Source organism: Auxenochlorella protothecoides (genome assembly GCF_000733215.1).
Source record: "Auxenochlorella protothecoides strain 0710 unplaced genomic scaffold scaffold79, whole genome shotgun sequence".
NCBI lineage: Eukaryota > Viridiplantae > Chlorophyta > Trebouxiophyceae > Chlorellales > Chlorellaceae > Auxenochlorella > Auxenochlorella protothecoides.
The window spans coordinates 117,093-133,137 of record NW_011934155.1 but is presented as its reverse complement, the minus strand read 5'-3'; the positions used below and the strand labels follow the sequence as shown (position 1 = coordinate 133,137).

General features: G+C 62.7%; 7 protein-coding genes across 7 annotated transcripts; 4 read left to right on the top strand and 3 right to left on the bottom strand.

The window, feature by feature from the left end:
- Nucleotides 1-381: 381 nt before the first annotated feature.
- On the top strand, nucleotides 382-813 carry F751_6031 (hypothetical protein; the record flags this gene model as incomplete). The annotated part of the gene is made up of 1 exon (XM_011398047.1): nucleotides 382-813. One exon carries the CDS (start codon nucleotides 382-384, stop codon nucleotides 811-813), a length of 432 nt encoding a protein of 143 aa, XP_011396349.1.
- Nucleotides 814-1,592: 779 nt separating this feature from the next.
- On the top strand, nucleotides 1,593-5,128 carry F751_6029 (hypothetical protein; the record flags this gene model as incomplete). The annotated part of the gene is made up of 7 exons (XM_011398045.1): nucleotides 1,593-2,052; nucleotides 3,118-3,273; nucleotides 3,411-3,483; nucleotides 3,687-3,900; nucleotides 4,290-4,601; nucleotides 4,689-4,850; nucleotides 5,042-5,128. The coding sequence occupies 7 exons, from the start codon at nucleotides 1,593-1,595 to the stop codon at nucleotides 5,126-5,128; spliced, it is 1,464 nt and encodes a 487-aa protein (XP_011396347.1).
- Nucleotides 2,270-2,425, bottom strand: F751_6030 (hypothetical protein; the record flags this gene model as incomplete). The annotated part of the gene is made up of 1 exon (XM_011398046.1): nucleotides 2,270-2,425. The coding sequence occupies one exon, from the start codon at nucleotides 2,423-2,425 to the stop codon at nucleotides 2,270-2,272; it is 156 nt and encodes a 51-aa protein (XP_011396348.1).
- A 20-nt stretch (nucleotides 5,129-5,148) lies between the features above and the next one.
- Nucleotides 5,149-5,706, top strand: F751_6028 (hypothetical protein; the record flags this gene model as incomplete). The annotated part of the gene is made up of 1 exon (XM_011398044.1): nucleotides 5,149-5,706. One exon carries the CDS (start codon nucleotides 5,149-5,151, stop codon nucleotides 5,704-5,706), a length of 558 nt encoding a protein of 185 aa, XP_011396346.1.
- On the bottom strand, nucleotides 5,707-8,580 carry F751_6027 (Acyl-CoA synthetase family member 3, mitochondrial; the record flags this gene model as incomplete). Its single annotated transcript, XM_011398043.1, has 8 exons — nucleotides 5,707-6,003; nucleotides 6,265-6,353; nucleotides 6,467-6,577; nucleotides 6,799-6,939; nucleotides 7,052-7,241; nucleotides 7,568-7,776; nucleotides 8,204-8,319; nucleotides 8,486-8,580. 8 exons carry the CDS (start codon nucleotides 8,578-8,580, stop codon nucleotides 5,707-5,709), a joined length of 1,248 nt encoding a protein of 415 aa, XP_011396345.1.
- Nucleotides 8,581-9,462: 882 nt separating this feature from the next.
- On the bottom strand, nucleotides 9,463-11,290 carry F751_6026 (hypothetical protein; the record flags this gene model as incomplete). Its single annotated transcript, XM_011398042.1, has 4 exons — nucleotides 9,463-9,792; nucleotides 10,362-10,460; nucleotides 10,654-10,996; nucleotides 11,151-11,290. The coding sequence occupies 4 exons, from the start codon at nucleotides 11,288-11,290 to the stop codon at nucleotides 9,463-9,465; spliced, it is 912 nt and encodes a 303-aa protein (XP_011396344.1).
- A 1,577-nt stretch (nucleotides 11,291-12,867) lies between these two features.
- F751_6025 (hypothetical protein) lies at nucleotides 12,868-15,982 on the top strand (the record flags this gene model as incomplete). The annotated part of the gene is made up of 11 exons (XM_011398041.1): nucleotides 12,868-12,953; nucleotides 13,045-13,166; nucleotides 13,253-13,374; nucleotides 13,694-13,788; nucleotides 13,969-14,058; nucleotides 14,176-14,248; nucleotides 14,400-14,462; nucleotides 14,575-14,697; nucleotides 14,764-14,916; nucleotides 15,206-15,658; nucleotides 15,830-15,982. The coding sequence occupies 11 exons, from the start codon at nucleotides 12,868-12,870 to the stop codon at nucleotides 15,980-15,982; spliced, it is 1,533 nt and encodes a 510-aa protein (XP_011396343.1).
- Between the last annotated feature and the right edge of the window lie 63 nt (nucleotides 15,983-16,045).

The window sequence follows — 16,045 nt, the reverse complement described above, 5'->3', positions numbered from 1 at the left end:
GAGATGTGGTGGGTGGTCCGAAGGTTATATCTCAGCTTGTCTGGTAGCAGGCTTCAGTCAGAATGGCGAAACGTCCAGACCTGTCAAGGTTGCAATTGGATATTGCTTCCCTGGAGAAAGGACATTCTTGCCCAAAGTCAATCCCATATCAAGGGTATACGTGCTCCAGCCGGGTCTCGCAGAGACCTGACGAGCGCGACGAGACAGCACCCGAACACAGACAAGGTCCACACCCTGGATTCCGACGAATCATGGCTCACAGTGGGTCTCGTGAAGCTTTGCCAAGTGAACGGTGCCCATCGCCTCGAACAGGGACTTTTCCCGGGAGAGTGACTGATCCGAGGGATCGTCCCCACCTTGCGACAGGGCCTGGCCTGGCACATGCACCAGAAGCCGTTTCGGAAGGTGCGCCACCAGGCCTACGTCGGCAGGGAGCGGGCCATCAACCAGCTGACAGAGCAGTTCCGCGCCCCCCCCGGCATGACTACCATCGTCGGCGTGGGCAACTGGTCGGCCCAGGACCGGGGGGGCATCATGCGGGGGACTCCGCCTGGGCCCTGGATACGCTTCTTGCGGCGCCTGCGGCGGGTGTGCAGGGTGGTGGTGGTTGACGAGCACAGGACTTCCAAACTGTGCTGCGCCTGTCACGCCACCCTGCACGCCCACCAGTACGTGCGGGTCCGCAACGGCGTGGAGAAGCTGGTGGACGTGTGGGACACCAAGCGGTGCACGAACAGAGGCTGCAAAGTCCATGTTGTCAACCGCGACGTGAACGGAGCGGCCAACATGCTGATGCTGACAAAGATTTTTTAGCGAATGCACTTCGTCCCACAGCTTTTGGTGGACCCCTTGCTTCCCCTTCCTTTCCTCCCACCCCCTCTGGTTCGCCATTAGAGGCAACCAACTGCGCCAGTCAGATCCCGTCCGCGGGAAGCAGCTGTGCAACCGGCGCAAGCCCGGTAGGGATCTGTTTCTCTAAGCAAAACAGATCCCTCCTGGTTCCAGCGGGTGTACAGGTGTGCCCTGCACGATCACAGTCCAGGGTCAAGGAATGCATTATCCGATTCCCAAGGCCATGCAGGGGGAACACCACCGAATCCTTGCATCGATACTGCTGTGATGAGCGCTTGCTTCAGTGCGACGGCTTTGGTTGCACAGCGAGCAGGACCCAGGTGCGCGAGACGATTCCTACCTCCAGGCCGCGAGAGACAGCCAAGCAGGCCCAAATGTTGGAATCCGCCAAGTATATGATTCCAGCATGGCGCTCCTCAGAATGGCGAAACGTCCAGACCTGTCAAGGTTGCAATTGGATATTGCTTCCCTGGAGAAAGGACATTCTTGCCCAAAGTCAATCCCATATCAAGGGTATACGTGCTCCAGCCGGGTCTCGCAGAGACCTGACGAGCGCGACGAGACAGCACCCGAACACAGACAAGGTCCACACCCTGGATTCCGACGAATCATGGCTCACAGTGGGTCTCGTGAAGCTTTGCCAAGTGAACGGTGCCCATCGCCTCGAACAGGGACTTTTCCCGGGAGAGTGACTGATCCGAGGGATCGTCCCCACCTTGCGACAGGGCCTGGCCTGGCACATGCACCAGAAGCCGTTTCGGAAGGTGCGCCACCAGGCCTACGTCGGCAGGGAGCGGGCCATCAACCAGCTGACAGAGCAGTTCCGCGCCCCCCCCGGCATGACTACCATCGTCGGCGTGGGCAACTGGTCGGCCCAGGACCGGGGGGGCATCATGCGGGGGACTCCGCCTGGGCCCTGGATACGCTTCTTGCGGCGCCTGCGGCGGGTGTGCAGGGTGGTGGTGATGGACGAACACAGGTCATCAAAGCTGTGTTGCGCCTGTCACGCCACCCTGCACGCCCACCAGTACGTGCGGGTCCGCAACGGCGTGGAGAAGCTGGTGGACGTGTGGGACACCAAGCGGTGCACGAACAGAGGCTGCAAAGTCCATGTTGTCAACCGCGACGTGAACGGAGCGGCCAACATGCTCATGCTGACCAAGTGCTTTTTTGCGAATGCACTTCGTCCCACAGCTTTTGGTGGACCCCCTGTATCGTCTTCTCCCGCCCTCCCCCCCCCCACCCCCTCTGGTTCGCCGATCGAGGCAACCAACTGCGCCAGTCAGATCCCGCTTGCGGGAAGCAGCTGTGCAACCGGCGCAAGCCCGGTAGGGATCTGTTTGCCTAAGCAAAACAGATCCCTAGAGGTACACAGATGTGATGTCGAGACGTCCCCATTTTCACCTCTAGTGTATCATTATCGCGCCCTACGGTGGAAAAGGACGTGTAATACTGCCCGAGAGCCTTGGGACTTGCCTGCCGCGCCTGCGTGCGACACTGCGTCCGCAGGGACCTGTGCACCTTCCCGACCAGGCGCAAGGACCTTAATTTCATAACATATCAGCATTATCATAGTGAGACTCAATGACGGGCATTCTGGTTTACGACCAATAACATTTGTCCATCTCTGCAGGGTTTCCACCGGAAGGTGCGCTCACTCCACCTATTCCTGGTTTCCGTGGTCCTGCCAGCACGGGCGACGAAACTTGCGGGCTTTAAACCTCCACTGGCCCAAAGACACCACATTCCCCTCTTGTGTTCCTTAATAAACAATGCAGCAACACAAGGTCTCCGCGGACGAGGGACTCAGTTAATTTTCTCGGCGGGTCCAAGTTAAGGAAGAAGGTCCCTCCGGTGCTCGCGCGCACGGTGGTTTGCGGTAGAATTAATTCCGAGTCGGGCGCTGTGCACCTGTAAATAGTCCGTTGCGTTTTAATTTCCCCCCTTTTTCTATTTCCGAGCCTAAAACCAGTCGAGCGCTGTCCGGAGTGTCGGACCCCTCTCACCGGTCCCTCGCCTTCACCTCGTGTCGGGCGGGCAGCGCCCCGGCTCCACCAGCCCTGAACGCGTCATGAAGGATGGGTTGGAGAGCATAGGCTATTTTAAGCTCGCGGCCGTGGTTTGTGGTGACAAACATGGTACGGAAGATATCTTGGACGGTGGAACATCCGGCTCCACGAACCGGCCGACACGCGGAGTGCGATCCCCCCTCCTGAGCCGAAGCAAAGCCACGCCCAGCCTCAACCCCCCAAACTCAATTGCCAGGTATCCTGCTGCACTACGGCGACGAGTCAACCCATCGCTACAGTTCCAGCCGTCTGTTCGTCCAGTGTGCTGCCTCATGTTGTGCCGAGAAGCCCCTGGCCCCCAACTCCAGGGGTGGGAGCATCTTCACGCCCAACGGCTTTGAGTCGCATTGCGGTGCGGCGGTGTGCCGTGGTTTGGGGGCACGCGGCGGGCACCCAGTCCTGGGTTTTTAATGTTGAGCGTGGGCATGCGTCGCCACCCCCCACCCCACCCCACCCCCACCCGCTGCCGCTTCCGCTCCCCACCACCAGGCCTGGCACATCGAAAGAAGTGGCGGACCACGCTGCGCGTGTTTGAGCCCGGGAAGGCACTCCAGAGCCTGGGGTCCTGGGCCGCCTCCTGCTTCCCAGGCGAGTGACTCTGGAGGGCGCCCCGCGCGGGGAGGGCATCCTGCGTCTGGTGGCTGAGAATGCGGGGGTGCGGCCGCCCCGAGGCGGTGGGGTCAGGGCCCCGGCGCGGCATCGCCCGCCCAGACTGACAGGTGCAGGTCCCCTCGCCCACGCAGACGGCGCGTTCCCTCCCACAAGGGGCGGCAGCGACGGCACCCCTCCCGCAGCGCTCCGGGCGCTGCGGGAGCTGAATCACGGCTGCCCGGGGCAGGGCCCGACGGAGGTGGAAGACGGGGACGCCGGCCTGCTGGAGGCCATGGAGCAGCCGGGGCGCGGGTCCCTGGACTGCAGCCCCCTGTGTCATCAGCAGGCGGGGGCAGACCCCCAGGCCGAGGCGGACGCGTGGACGCTGGTGAGTTCTTGCCACGATGAGCCCCGGAAGGGCGTGGGTGGCGGGGCGGGGCATGGGCTGATGTCTGAGCTCCGCCTGGACGCGTCCAATCACACAGACTCACCGACCTCCACATGCACACGTGGCAGGTGCCGTGGAGTGCCGTGCACAAGGATCTGGAGCGGGACGTCGCGCCGCACCCCCCGGAGGCGCCGCCCCCCCCCGAGGCGCCGCGCCCCCCAAAGGCCCTCCACCCCCGCCTCAGCCCGGAGAGCACCCCGCGCGCCGGGCACATGGGCACGCCCAGGGCGACGGGCTCGGCCCTCCGCCGCGCCTGGCCGTCCCACCTCGACCCGGCGGGGCCCCCCTCCCCGCGGCCCCCAGTCCTCATCCGCCGCGCCAGGGCGCAGATCGCTGCGCAGGGCCTGATGCCTCGTGACGACGGCGGGCGCCTTGTGGGCCAGGAGGCCGGCCCCCAAGGCCGGATGGCGGACGCACACGACGACGGGGCGGGGGGCACCGAGGTCTTCGGCGCCGTGCAGGGGCTGCTGCTGCAGCTGCTGGCATCCACCGGCCTGGACGTGGCGCCGCCGCCCGGCTCTGCCATCCCACCCCCGGCCGCGCCGCAGCAGAGCGCGTCTTCGGCCTCGGCGGCGGCCGTGGCGTCGCCGCCCCGTGCGGTGCAGCCCTCGGCGGGCCCCTGCCCGCTCCGGCCACCCAGCGTGGGCGGGGGGGGGCAGGGGCCCGTGGACTCAGGGGCGGGGAGCGGGGGCGGCTGCCGCCCAGCCGCCCGGGGCTGCGAGGCGCAGAGCGGCTGGTGCCTGGACGGCCTGGCCCTGCGCTTGAGCGTCATGGAGCGCGGGTACCAACAGCTGCAGAGGGTGGTGCAGGTGCTCCTCAAGGCGGACCTGGAGCTGAGCGCCGAGGTCCACGCCCTGCGCAGCGCCTGCGCGGGGTGCTGCCACACGATGGTGAGGCCTGGTGGGCCTGGCATGCCCCGGATGTGTTGAGCAAAACCCGGCGTTCTGCAGGCTCTGTTGGGATGGCGTGGTGACCCATGTCAGCCTGTGCGGTGCTGCAAGGGTGTGGCGATGGATGGGCAAGCATTTGCTAAAGCATTCCCTTCCCCTCCCTGCTCGGTGTGCTGCTCCCCAACGTGCAGGCCCACCCCGGCCGCCCCATGCCCAGGAGGTCCCTCAAGAGATATCGTGACGAGGGCGGGTTCCTGGGCGCGGTGCATGGCGCTTAGCTGCCTGGCACCAACCCCCGATGAGCGTCATGCCCGGGCAGCCTGGTTCTGAGACACTGCTCAGAGGATGGCGCCCCACTCCTGGTAACAACCCTTATTCCTTCATCCACACGGCACTGGATGGAGGCGACACCCGTCAGCAAGCCAGCATGGCCTCCTTATGGTCCATGCCCCTCATCAGTCGAGCATGCAGCCAATTGTCCATTTCAGCTGCACACCTGCCTCACTGTCAAGCCTTCACTGAACAGCATCGACTACTTGTGAAATGCTCAGAGTACGCAATACTGTACCCCCATTTTCCACCGTCCTTCACACATGCTCATCGAACCTTTGTGTTGCATTTGCCCTGTTCCCTTGTTTTTCATGCTGGCGCTCCGCACCGGCCTGCATTGCTGGACAGCATGCACACCCATCCCCAACAGCCACGCGGTTGTTTTTCAAGAACTCAGGTAGACTCCAGACGCGTCCCTTGTTATCCAAGCCCGCTGAGCTTATCTTTACGTGTGGTGATTTATTTTCCAAGAGTGCTGATTTGGTCTTCAGATTGTAAGAACATTACCAATCCATGTCTGGCCTGATCACTGCTTCACCTGTTCAGGAAAGCACAGTGCCCGCAGCGCCTTCTTATTCACCTTGCCCAGAGCATTGCGAGGGAGGGCTGGCAGGATGCACATCCGGCTGGGAAGCTGGTAGGCGGGGAGGTGGGGAGCTGCCCTGGCACGCAGGTCAGCCAGGGTCAGCTCCTTGACATCGCCGTCCAGGGCAAGGACTGCGGCGATGACCTCGCCATAGGTGTCATCGGGCAGCCCCAGCACGGCACACTCCTGGATGCCGGGGAGCGCCAGCAGCTTGCCCTCGATGTCTAGAGCGGATATCTGCACATGGGTTGAGTCAGGAGTGAGAGTGGGGTTGGGGGGATGTTTGAGATGTGCCAGCAAACTGCTCGGGTGAGGGACCTGTGCTGATGTACAGCGAGCAGCCTCGTCTGAGTGGGGAAGCAGCAACTGCAATCGTGCGGCACTGCATTACAGGGCATGGAGGGGCAGAGCCTGGTGGTAGGCCTCAGTGCCACATCGTCCGCCTGCACCACCGGATCCCACCCTGCTGCTCCGTGAAGCTTCCGGCGCCGGACTCACCTTATACCCGCCATGCTTGATGATGTCCACGCTGCTTCGCCCCAGCATCCTGTAGTACGGCGGGTCGCCCTCCACGACCGCCTGGTCGCCTGCGCCATGCAGGCGTGGACCCAGAGCTTTCGAGACGACCCTACTCACCGACAGCTCTGTGGCAAGTCAGCATATGCACAGCCTTGTCCATTGGGCGCCCTTCCAAGCTCACCAGTTTGAAAGTAGCCCTCATCATCGTAGGCATCCCTGGTGGCCTCAGGGTTGCGCCAGTACTCCTTGAACAGCTGCGCACCCCTCACGCGGATTTCGCCCTCCTTCCCAACTGTATGGGGCGAGGCAATGGCGGTGGGTCGCTGTGGATCGCCCAGAGCACATGCTCGCCCATAACCCCAGCCCAAGCGATGCACCGTGCACAGGGTTTCCGCGAGCCAGGCAGCAAGCGCAGAGCCATCCGGCAGCAGCAAAAGCGCGCTGGTGCTGCCATGCCCTCGGTGAGCAGCGAGCGCGCGCCCAGCGGCCCTCCGCACAAAGGCACCCCCACACCTTTGTTGTCCTGGTCGACCAGTCTGACACCAAGGGCGGGGAAGGGAAGGCCCACCGTCCCGACTCGCCGCTCGCCGCACAGGGGGTTGCCCAGGATCATCCCCGTCTCCGTCATGCCGTACCGCTCCAAGGGTGTGGCTCCTGGTGTGGTGGTGGAGTCCGAGGCGCCCATGAATACATTGGTCCGCGCATGGAGCCTGAGGCACCTGGCTCGTGTGCCTTCAACTGCCACCACCACAGCGCGCGCCCCCACCTGATATCTCTGCCCAGGCCGCGAGGGTGGGCTTGGGGCACGCCGCAGACCCACAGGTCCACAGGCGCAGTCTCCGGGCTGCTTCGCGCATTCCCCCCTGGCTCGTGGCCGGGGCGCCCTCGTAGGCATTGATGAGGAACGCATACATGGTGGGCACCCCCATGAAGATGCTGACCGGGTCGGCGCTGGACTGCAAGCAGGCACATGGGAGTGCTGTTCAGGATTCCCAGAGCTGCACAGCGTGGCACGCCTCTGAGGGGCTGAGGGAGGGCTGACCTGTTTCACACGGGTCAAGCTCTGACCGCCCCCCTCCATAACTGAGTGAGCCCTCACAGCCCCGGGGATGCGCCCCAGATGACTGCTCACGCATGGCAAACTCGCTTCGCCTCAGCCACCCTCCCATCCCAGCGCAGATCGGGACAAAAGACCGCTCTCGCAGACTTCTCGCCACGGAGCTCCTTCGATGCATGTGCGTGTGGTTTCCGCCCAAAGGCCTGCACCCACCGCAACACGCACCTGGACACGCTCCCAGACTCGTGATGGCGAGAAGCGCGGCATAAACTCGACTGCGGCCCCGGCCTGCAGGCCACACAGCATGGCAACGACGATGCCATGCACGTGGTGCAGGGGGAGGGTGTGCAGTATGTGGTCCTTGGCCTGCCACCCCCAGGCATCGATGAGGGCGCTCGTCTGAGCGTGCAGACCCCGATGGGTGTGCACCACCCCTGAGGGAAAGACAGACGAAGCCCGGGGGGGGGGGGGGTGAGAGCGCAAGCCCGCTGCATGACCATCAGGCTGCACGCATGAAGAGGACACTCATGGGAGGGCGTCTCCACATGGTAGGCACGCACGAGCCACCCCTGCAAGCAAGAGCTGACCCCATCCATGGGAGAACAAGCATGACCCGAGTCTGGTGCAACTTGCTGAGGCAGTACACAAACTCAGGCCATGCGCAGGAGCCCTCAGAGGGTGCGATCCGTCACCCGGTGATCTCCGCCAACCCCATCCCGCGGCACCCCACACCTTTGGGCCTGCCAGTGGTACCACTGGTGTAAATCATGAGCGCACTATCTTCCGGCGCAACATTGTCCAGCAGGTGTTTGAGGCCCTGTGACCCTTGCTGAGGCCTGCTCCCATGAGTCAGTGGTCGACCCACGGGGACGACTGTGGTCCCCAGGGCCTTCCCCAGGTCTGCCATGCGCTCAAAGTGGCTTGGAGAGGCCAGGATTGCGCTGGCGCCCGAGTCGTTCAGGACGTACTTCAGCTCCCTGCGGAGGGGGCATGGAGAGGGGGGTGGCAAGAGGTGGGAGTATCCCATGCACAACCATGTAGTTGGGCCTGCGTCAGCGCAGACACGGATTTGAGGGGTGGGGGGCTGGCCTGGAGACCCAGCGCCACCTTCCCGCTGGGCAGCAAAGTGTCACATCGACGCACTCGTCGGGGTGGGCCAGACACAGGGGAACAGCGATGCCTCTTTGCAGCCAGGTCGCCCAGGTGGCGGCCACATAGTCTCGTCCCGGGTCACACATGATAGCCACGCGTGGCTGATGAGGATCTGTGCACTGGTACTGGGGGAGCCCCAGCGTCTGCTGCAGGGAGTTTCCCATACACATGGCTGCAGCCAGCACATCCTTGTAGCTGGAGGACAGCATGGGGGTGTCGGGGGGAATTATTGGGTGCCGTCACTATGCCGGATTCCATGAACACATCTGCACCCTCCTGCTTCCGGCATGTATTCGTCCTACCTGTGAGATCCCGTCGTATCGACAACCGCTGTGCGCTGGGTGTGTCGAAGGGCAGCGCGGATGGTATTCATTCCGGTCGAGGAGCAAACTCCGGCCCTTTGCAGGCAGGCATGCTAGGCCTGCTGGACCTCCCCTGGAATCAGATATGCGCAGATTGTATAAGTATTACGAACGACAGGGCACCAGTATGTTCAGATCGGGAGGAGAAGCATGGCGGAGCGGAGGGGGACGTAGGGAGGGGCCAGCCACGTCATCATTTGACTTGATGCAGCCAAGAGTTGTAAACCTAGGCTTCTAACTAGGTACAACCAGCATCTGAAGAGTCTCTCAGATGCATCCGGATTGGAAGAGCGTAATGCAACATCTTGGCGTAACGCAAGGTATCTGCATCACCCTACAACACATTGCTCACATCAAGTCCAGGACCCGTACGAATGCAGTGTTTCTCGGCGAGTGTTGCAGGCAAGGCCTTTCCATTACAATCGAAGACGAAAATGTTGGAAATCCAGGCACATGCAGGCATAGAAGAATCCGCAGCAGGGCTTCAAGTGGATGTACAGTGTTCCTTGCCATCAGAATGACCACATGGCTTACATCCTACAACAACATTGTCCCCACTGGCCATTCAATCCAGTTTGCCTGCAGCGCAGAGGTAAGACCCCCCCACTACAAGGGCCCGTGCCAGGCATTGGGCCCTAAATCTTGGAGGGTGCCGGGTCTGATCTCCACGAAGGTGCTGTCAGCGTCGCTCACACTGCCAGGTGGCCTCCAGCTCAGCGCCTGGCTCCAGAACTCCACGATGGCCAGGCCCTCCTCCCTGCTCGCCCAGAACTTGTGTCCGCGGCCGGAAAAAGGACGCGCCTGGACCTCATACCGTCCAGGTCTTGATTCCAGGTAGGCCTTTGTGGCCAGCACCTCCCTCTCCGGCACAACATGGTCACAGGGATCGTAGGTAAGCATCACCCTCGACACGCCTTCCCCCTGCTCTGATCGCTCCTGTGCAAGGGCGGGGTGGGTTGACATCTGAAAGAGGATGGCCCGAGGAGGTGGAGAAGTCCGAGCAACACATGGCAAGTACAAGGAAGCCCAGGCATGCCAGCATGCTTGCAATGGATAGGGAAATACCGCCCCAAGCTGCAGCTAGACGGCCTGGTCGGGCCTGCCGGCAGAACATTTGACCCACCCTGGGCACTTCTGTGGATTTGCTGTGGGCATGCAGCCACTCCGGAAGGAGGCCAGCCGAAACCGCAACACAGCTCCCTAGACCGAGCCCCGGCTCAAGGAATCTCGTCAGCTCCAGGGCCACTGTGCCACCCTGAGAAAAGCCGAGCACGTGGCATTGGCTGGGGTGCCAAGCACCTTTCTCAAACAGGTGCTGAACAATCAGCGCTCGGAGGGAGGTGCACACAGACTCCAGGCCAGCAATCCGCTGCTTCCCTGCGCTGCTGGCCTGCAGAGGAGGGATCAGCAGGGCACGAACTTGGACTCTGAAGGGCCAGGCTGCATGTTCAATCTCGGTGTCCAAACTGCCGTACAGGCTCACCATCTCCCCTCCCTCAATTCACCGTCAAGATCTCGAAGTCGGCGTCGAATGCATCATACCAGCACCGTCCGTTCTCCGTGAAAGGGACAGCGAGTGGTCCCCTGATGGCCAAGAAGTCTGTCTGGGAATGCAGAGTGCAGATGGGGTTGCAAGCGGAGATCCCGGTCCCAGGTCGGTGCCGCTTCCTTCAACCAGCGCACCCCTGCACGTTGACTACTCGGCTAAGAAGCAGTTGGCCACCATGCTCCTCCCAGATTGACTGCCTTGTCAGCTTTAAGTAACCTCTCCCCTTGAGCAATGATCCAGAGCTGCACCTGGGGGATCTTCAGGCTCTGGGCCAGTGACGCATAGGGCTCTGGGCTGTCGCCCAGCCCATGCAGCATGAGCGTGAGATTCTGGGAACAGCCGTCCTGTGAGGGCGTGTAGCGCCAGTCCCATCCTGTTGGGGGGGTGACGCAGGCAGCCCTCCGAAGCACGTCGGCGCCAGGTGCCTGGCATTGCACTGACAGCTGGGCTTGCAGTTGTCGTAGCAGTGCCTTGGCGGGTTTGCTGCCAGGCTGTCTGGACAGGCATTCCCTCAGGGACACCACAGCCGCTCGTGGGTCCTGCATGGCTTCCAGCGCTTGGGCAGCACGGAAGCTGGACTTGGCATGGCCCCTGAGGAACAGTGGATGGATGCGGGGGCAGCGCAGATGGACTGGGGATTGCTGCACAGGGCTTGCCTGTGCAAGCAGGAAGGTATGTGGGTCTGAAGCTGACGGCGCTTCATTTTCAGCCTTCGGACTGCCGTTGAGAAAAGGGGACAACCCACCTGGGTAGTAGGTTCAAGGCTTGTCTGGCATCTTGCAGGGCGTCCTCAGCTCGTCCGAGCTTCAGCAGCGTCGCAGACCTGAGAGGGACGAGAATCCTGGGAGGTGGGCGAGCGTTGGGCCCAGGATGGCAGGAGAGCATGTGTTGCACCCCGGTGAGCAGGGCAGGTACCCGCTACGAACCGGTTGCAGAGAAGGACGACCTTCGCCTCCGGGCTAAGTCCATGTTCTCGAAGTCCGGCAGTGTAAAAACGCTCAGCCTCGGACCACTGGCCGGACTGGTAGAAGCTGTTCCCCTTGTCCTTCAGGGTCATGATCACATGTCCGTGACACTCAGAGCAGTATGACGACGTCACAAACTACATGTGAACACCCGCTGAAGCAAATTTACATGTGTATGAGATGGCGTTCGGCGCGCTCAGGGTATGGTCCTTCGGCCTGCGAGGACGTTCGCAACCTGTTTCCAGATGGAGCCGATGGCGGATGCAACCATAACATTATTGCACAGCACCCGCAATTTCATTGGTATTAATCCCCAGGTTTTCTGTGATGTGCCACAAAGCATGTGGTGGGCATACTTGCTTCCAATGCGGCCCCTCCGGTACCCTTGACGCGCGAAGCGAATTCTGCAAATTTAGCCCACGACCCTCGCTTATCGATATGATCATCCACGTATTATAAACTCCTACTCACTAGACGATTCTTACCCTGTGGAGGAGACACTCAGGGCTGCTTTATTAGCTGCCCTCACCGTTCACTCTCTAACAAGTGGTCTGGGACGGCCCTTGTTCATCCGTTCAAGTAGAGGCTTGAGCCTGATGTGAATACAAATATTCAAGGTCAGGGTGTTCTTCCGCTCCAACAGTGTTCTCCGAGCAAGGCGTACTAGACGTACAAGTCTGGATGGTTGGGCCATGCACGACGTACGACATGAGACCACACAGAGGAAACAATTGACGGGCGCGTTTCGGACGCCTTGTTCTGTCCTCTTTTGTCAGAAGCGCGGATGCCGGTTCTCCGGCGTACTTCCTGTCTGTGCGTCGATCCTTGAACAGGCACTATCGTTTCATTCAAGTGATGGAGGCGCGTGTGAACGGTCACCCGGCACAGGCGCACTCCCGGCATTACTTTCGGAAGCCACGACTGCCCATCTACCATCTCATTCTCGAGACACAATGGTCGAATTCCATGTGCTGGAGGGCCCATACAGAGCACATGCTCGCTGATGGCGATTGTTGCGCGTGCCTAACGTAATTCAGTATGCAAGAAAGTTCGGAAGGAGCGGTGAGCCCGTATCTGAGACTTCATCACTCCCTGAATGCTCTGTCTGTATGAGTGCCTGGCACAATAGAGGCTTATCCGTAACGTACCGGCATTACAAGGTACCGGGCAAGAGAAACTGTGCAATTGGGTGCGCTGCGGCGTCATCTGGTCCGCTTGCCGCGGCAATTTGCGTGGACCTAGCGAGCCGCTGAAAGGGTCACCAACAGTCGTGTATAGAAGGGCAAAGCCATGAATTAGGTTACTCCATCCATTGTAAGTCCTTTGGATGGATGAAATGGGGCACTCCAGTTTTGCCCGCGCGTAAGGTGGACTCTCTCAGTATGACAAGGGGTAATGCTGGCTTCCAGGCGATACCCCCTCCCGGGTCAGCGTTGTGCTGTCACACCCTCCAATGCAGGCGGTGCGACCTCCTGTCCCATGTCGCGTAAGCCCGTCATGGAGGGCTCGACTTCGGGAAACCCTGCCAACATTCGCTTGGATGTTGTTATCCCCCTATGGCTGCACGTCTCGGACTCGGAAAGGTGAGCTCCAGGCTTCGCCGGACACAGCACGCCGTAGCTATCCCGGGACTGTCACCAGATGCCACACATCCCTTGCTACTGGGTCCGACAGGTACCTGCTGCTGGAGGATCCAGAGACGGGGGATGTGCTCATGCCACTCATCTACATGAAGGCCCTGCTGGAGGCGAATTACTCCCGCAAGCTGGCTTCCCTGAAGCACCGTGTCGTTACTTGTGAGCAGGGAGGGTGTTGGGCAGGCTTGGATCCCAGGTACCAGCCCTTTCCCTATCACTGAGATGTGTGCCGCCCGGTCGTCCAGTTCCCCCAGAAAGTCCACTGGCGGAGAAGGACGGTCAGTTGTATTGGCAGTGGGCCTTTGAGTCCCCTCACAATGTCAAAGTTGTGGTTCGCAAGGAGCTTGGTGAAGAGAACACCCCCCAGGTGCGTTTTGAGCTGTCATCTTGCCAGTAATGGGGACTTTGGTGGTAGAGTGGCAGCATGTGAGGGTTTCCCTGGGCATCTGTAGGAAGATGGAGACCTCATGTGCTTATCGCATGTGTATTGAGCTGGTACATGATTGGATAGGGAATGGATGGCACTTGCTGTTGAGAGCCAGATGCACATGACCATGGTTGCGTCACGCTTCCAGCTGGCGAATCGCGCGTTTGCCGGAGCCCTGGCAGCGCCATGACATCGTCACTGCAAGGCTCGCCTGTGTGACTCACACTGGTGTACACCCCCCCCCCCAACCCCCATGCAGGGTCACCTGCGAGTCGTCCTGATACCCATCGTGTACAATGCCCTGAGTCAGAAGAGCATGCTGCGGTCCTTGGGTCTTTTCAAGGCCTTGCACAGGTGTGGCATGGGGTTGGAGCGCTTACGGCGGGGCTCGCGCTGCCCAATCCCGCCCCCAACCCCAATCCCTTCTGGACACACTGCATGCGCACGTGTGGTGTGGGCATATGGTGCCGGCGTGCGGCGGGTCCTGCTCCAGGCATGTCCTCAAACAACACCCCCCTCCCACCGCCGCTGCAGGGCCATGAAGCAGTCTACTTACTTCCCCCTGCTTCGACCACCCCCCGACGACTTCATGGAGGAGCTGGATGCTGAGCTAGCCAAGGAATCGTGAGTCACCGGCGGGCAGCAGGGCAGGGGATCAGGCGGCTGCGCGCTCTGAGCATCCGTCCTGCTAGCTGTCTGGGCATGCCCCCCGTCTCCAGTACCACGTCGCCCCATCTGCAGGGTCCAACCCCCCCTTTTCCACGGACCCCGCACCATCGAGGCCTCGGCATCAAAGTACATGTTCATGTTCCAGGTGGGGTTGCGGGAGCGGGAGACGAGGTCGAGGAGGGCGGCGAGGCGCCCACCTGGATGCCCAGCGCCCCTGCCTGGCGGCCCGGGGGGTGGAACGGCTTGCAGTGCGACGCCACCATCCCAGGACAGCGACACACCCTACTCCCCTGCAGGAGGACGAGGAGCAAAAGGCGCCGGACACCAAGCGGCACTGCACCCGGACCGGCACACCGCTGGTGAGGGCGCGGTGGGTGGCACAGATGGCGCCCTCGGTGCCGGCGTGGCCCATGTCGGATAGAGCTCAGACCCGGAACGGTGACCTGTGTCCCCCACTCCCAACCCCAGCAGGACAGGTTTGGGGGCGACGTGTCGAGCAAGACCCCCACCCCCACCCCTCCAGTGCTGGACGCGGGGCTGGGCGCCTTCCAGCCCCCCCGCACCCACTCCCCGGGCTCCCGCGGCGGGGATGGCGTGGGCCCGTCGTCGGGCCCGGGCCCCGGGCTCCCGCCCCGCCTGCTGCGCACGCTCTCCGGGCAGGCGGCCACCCGCACCCCGCCCGGCGCGGTGGCGTACGGCCAGGCGTTCGAGCTGGGTGGCGGCCCCCTCACCCACGGCCAGCGCCCGCTGCGGCCCGGCCACGGCCCGCAGGACGTCAACATGCTGGCGCTGGAGCTGCTGGACGTGAAGGAGGTGCGCGAGGCGGGGGAAAAGGGGAGAAGGGGGTGGTTGGAGGCAGGGCGCTGGATGGAGGCTGCTGCCATGCGACGTCTGTGAGCCCATGCGGGCGCCTGAGGCGGTGTGGCACAGACCCATCGGGCCATGGCCGACCCTGCCCAGCTGCAGGGACCGGGGTTGATCGGGGTTGCAGGCACGCTGCAGGGTCCCTCCCGCACGTTTCAGTGCAGGGACGCAAGGTTTGAGGGATGGGCGCACACCCCTCACCCCCCCCCCCACACACACCAACGTCACACATTCGCAGGAGCTGGCCGTGGCCAAGCGCTGCATCGTGCAGCTCTATGGCATGGTCCTGGGGGATGGGTACCAGTCACCTGGCCCCACGGCGTCTAGCTACCCGGTCCCCACGCCCGGACAGGGCGCGGTGATGAAGCTGGAGCCGGGCGCCCCCACCCTGCACTCCACCGCCCTGGCGGCTACATACCAGCGCCCAGGGCCGCGTGCCAGCGGCGGCAGCGGCGGCAGCGGGTCGACCCTGCCCGGCGCCCAGAGCTGGGGCGCGGCGGAGCGCTTCCAGACCTGCCTGGCCCCCGCGGCCCAGTACGGGGCGGTGCAGCAGGGGCAGCAGCACGCCTGGGCCAGGGCGCCGATCCCGGCGGAGGGGCCGGGGCAGAGGGCGCCATCACCGTATGGGCGAGTGGGTGGTCGGGGGGAGTACGGCGCCATGCACGCCGACGGCGGAGCACTGCCCTCGTCGGTGAGTGGGGTGGCCAGGAGTTGGGCGGTGCGAGCTCGTCGGGGATGCCGGCGCCGTTGCGTGCGCAACGGCGGGCGCGGCCTTGCCCCTCATTGGCTGGCCGCCGTGCTCCTTTTGCCCCTGGCGTGCATGCCAACCCCGGCCTCAAACCGTGCCATCCATGCATTGCAGCTGCAGACGTCCATGCCCACCCCGCATCCGGGCTCCACGGACGCCGCCCTGTCTGGCCTGCTGGACAGCAGCACCATCTCCGCGCTGCTGTGCCACCTGTCCGACAAGCCTCCAGACGATCCGGGTGCGCCGCGGTTTGAGATCCTCGGTTGAAGCGCGTGCGGAGGGCTGTAGCCCCCACCGCCGCTTGGGCCGACACAGGAACACCGTCGACGC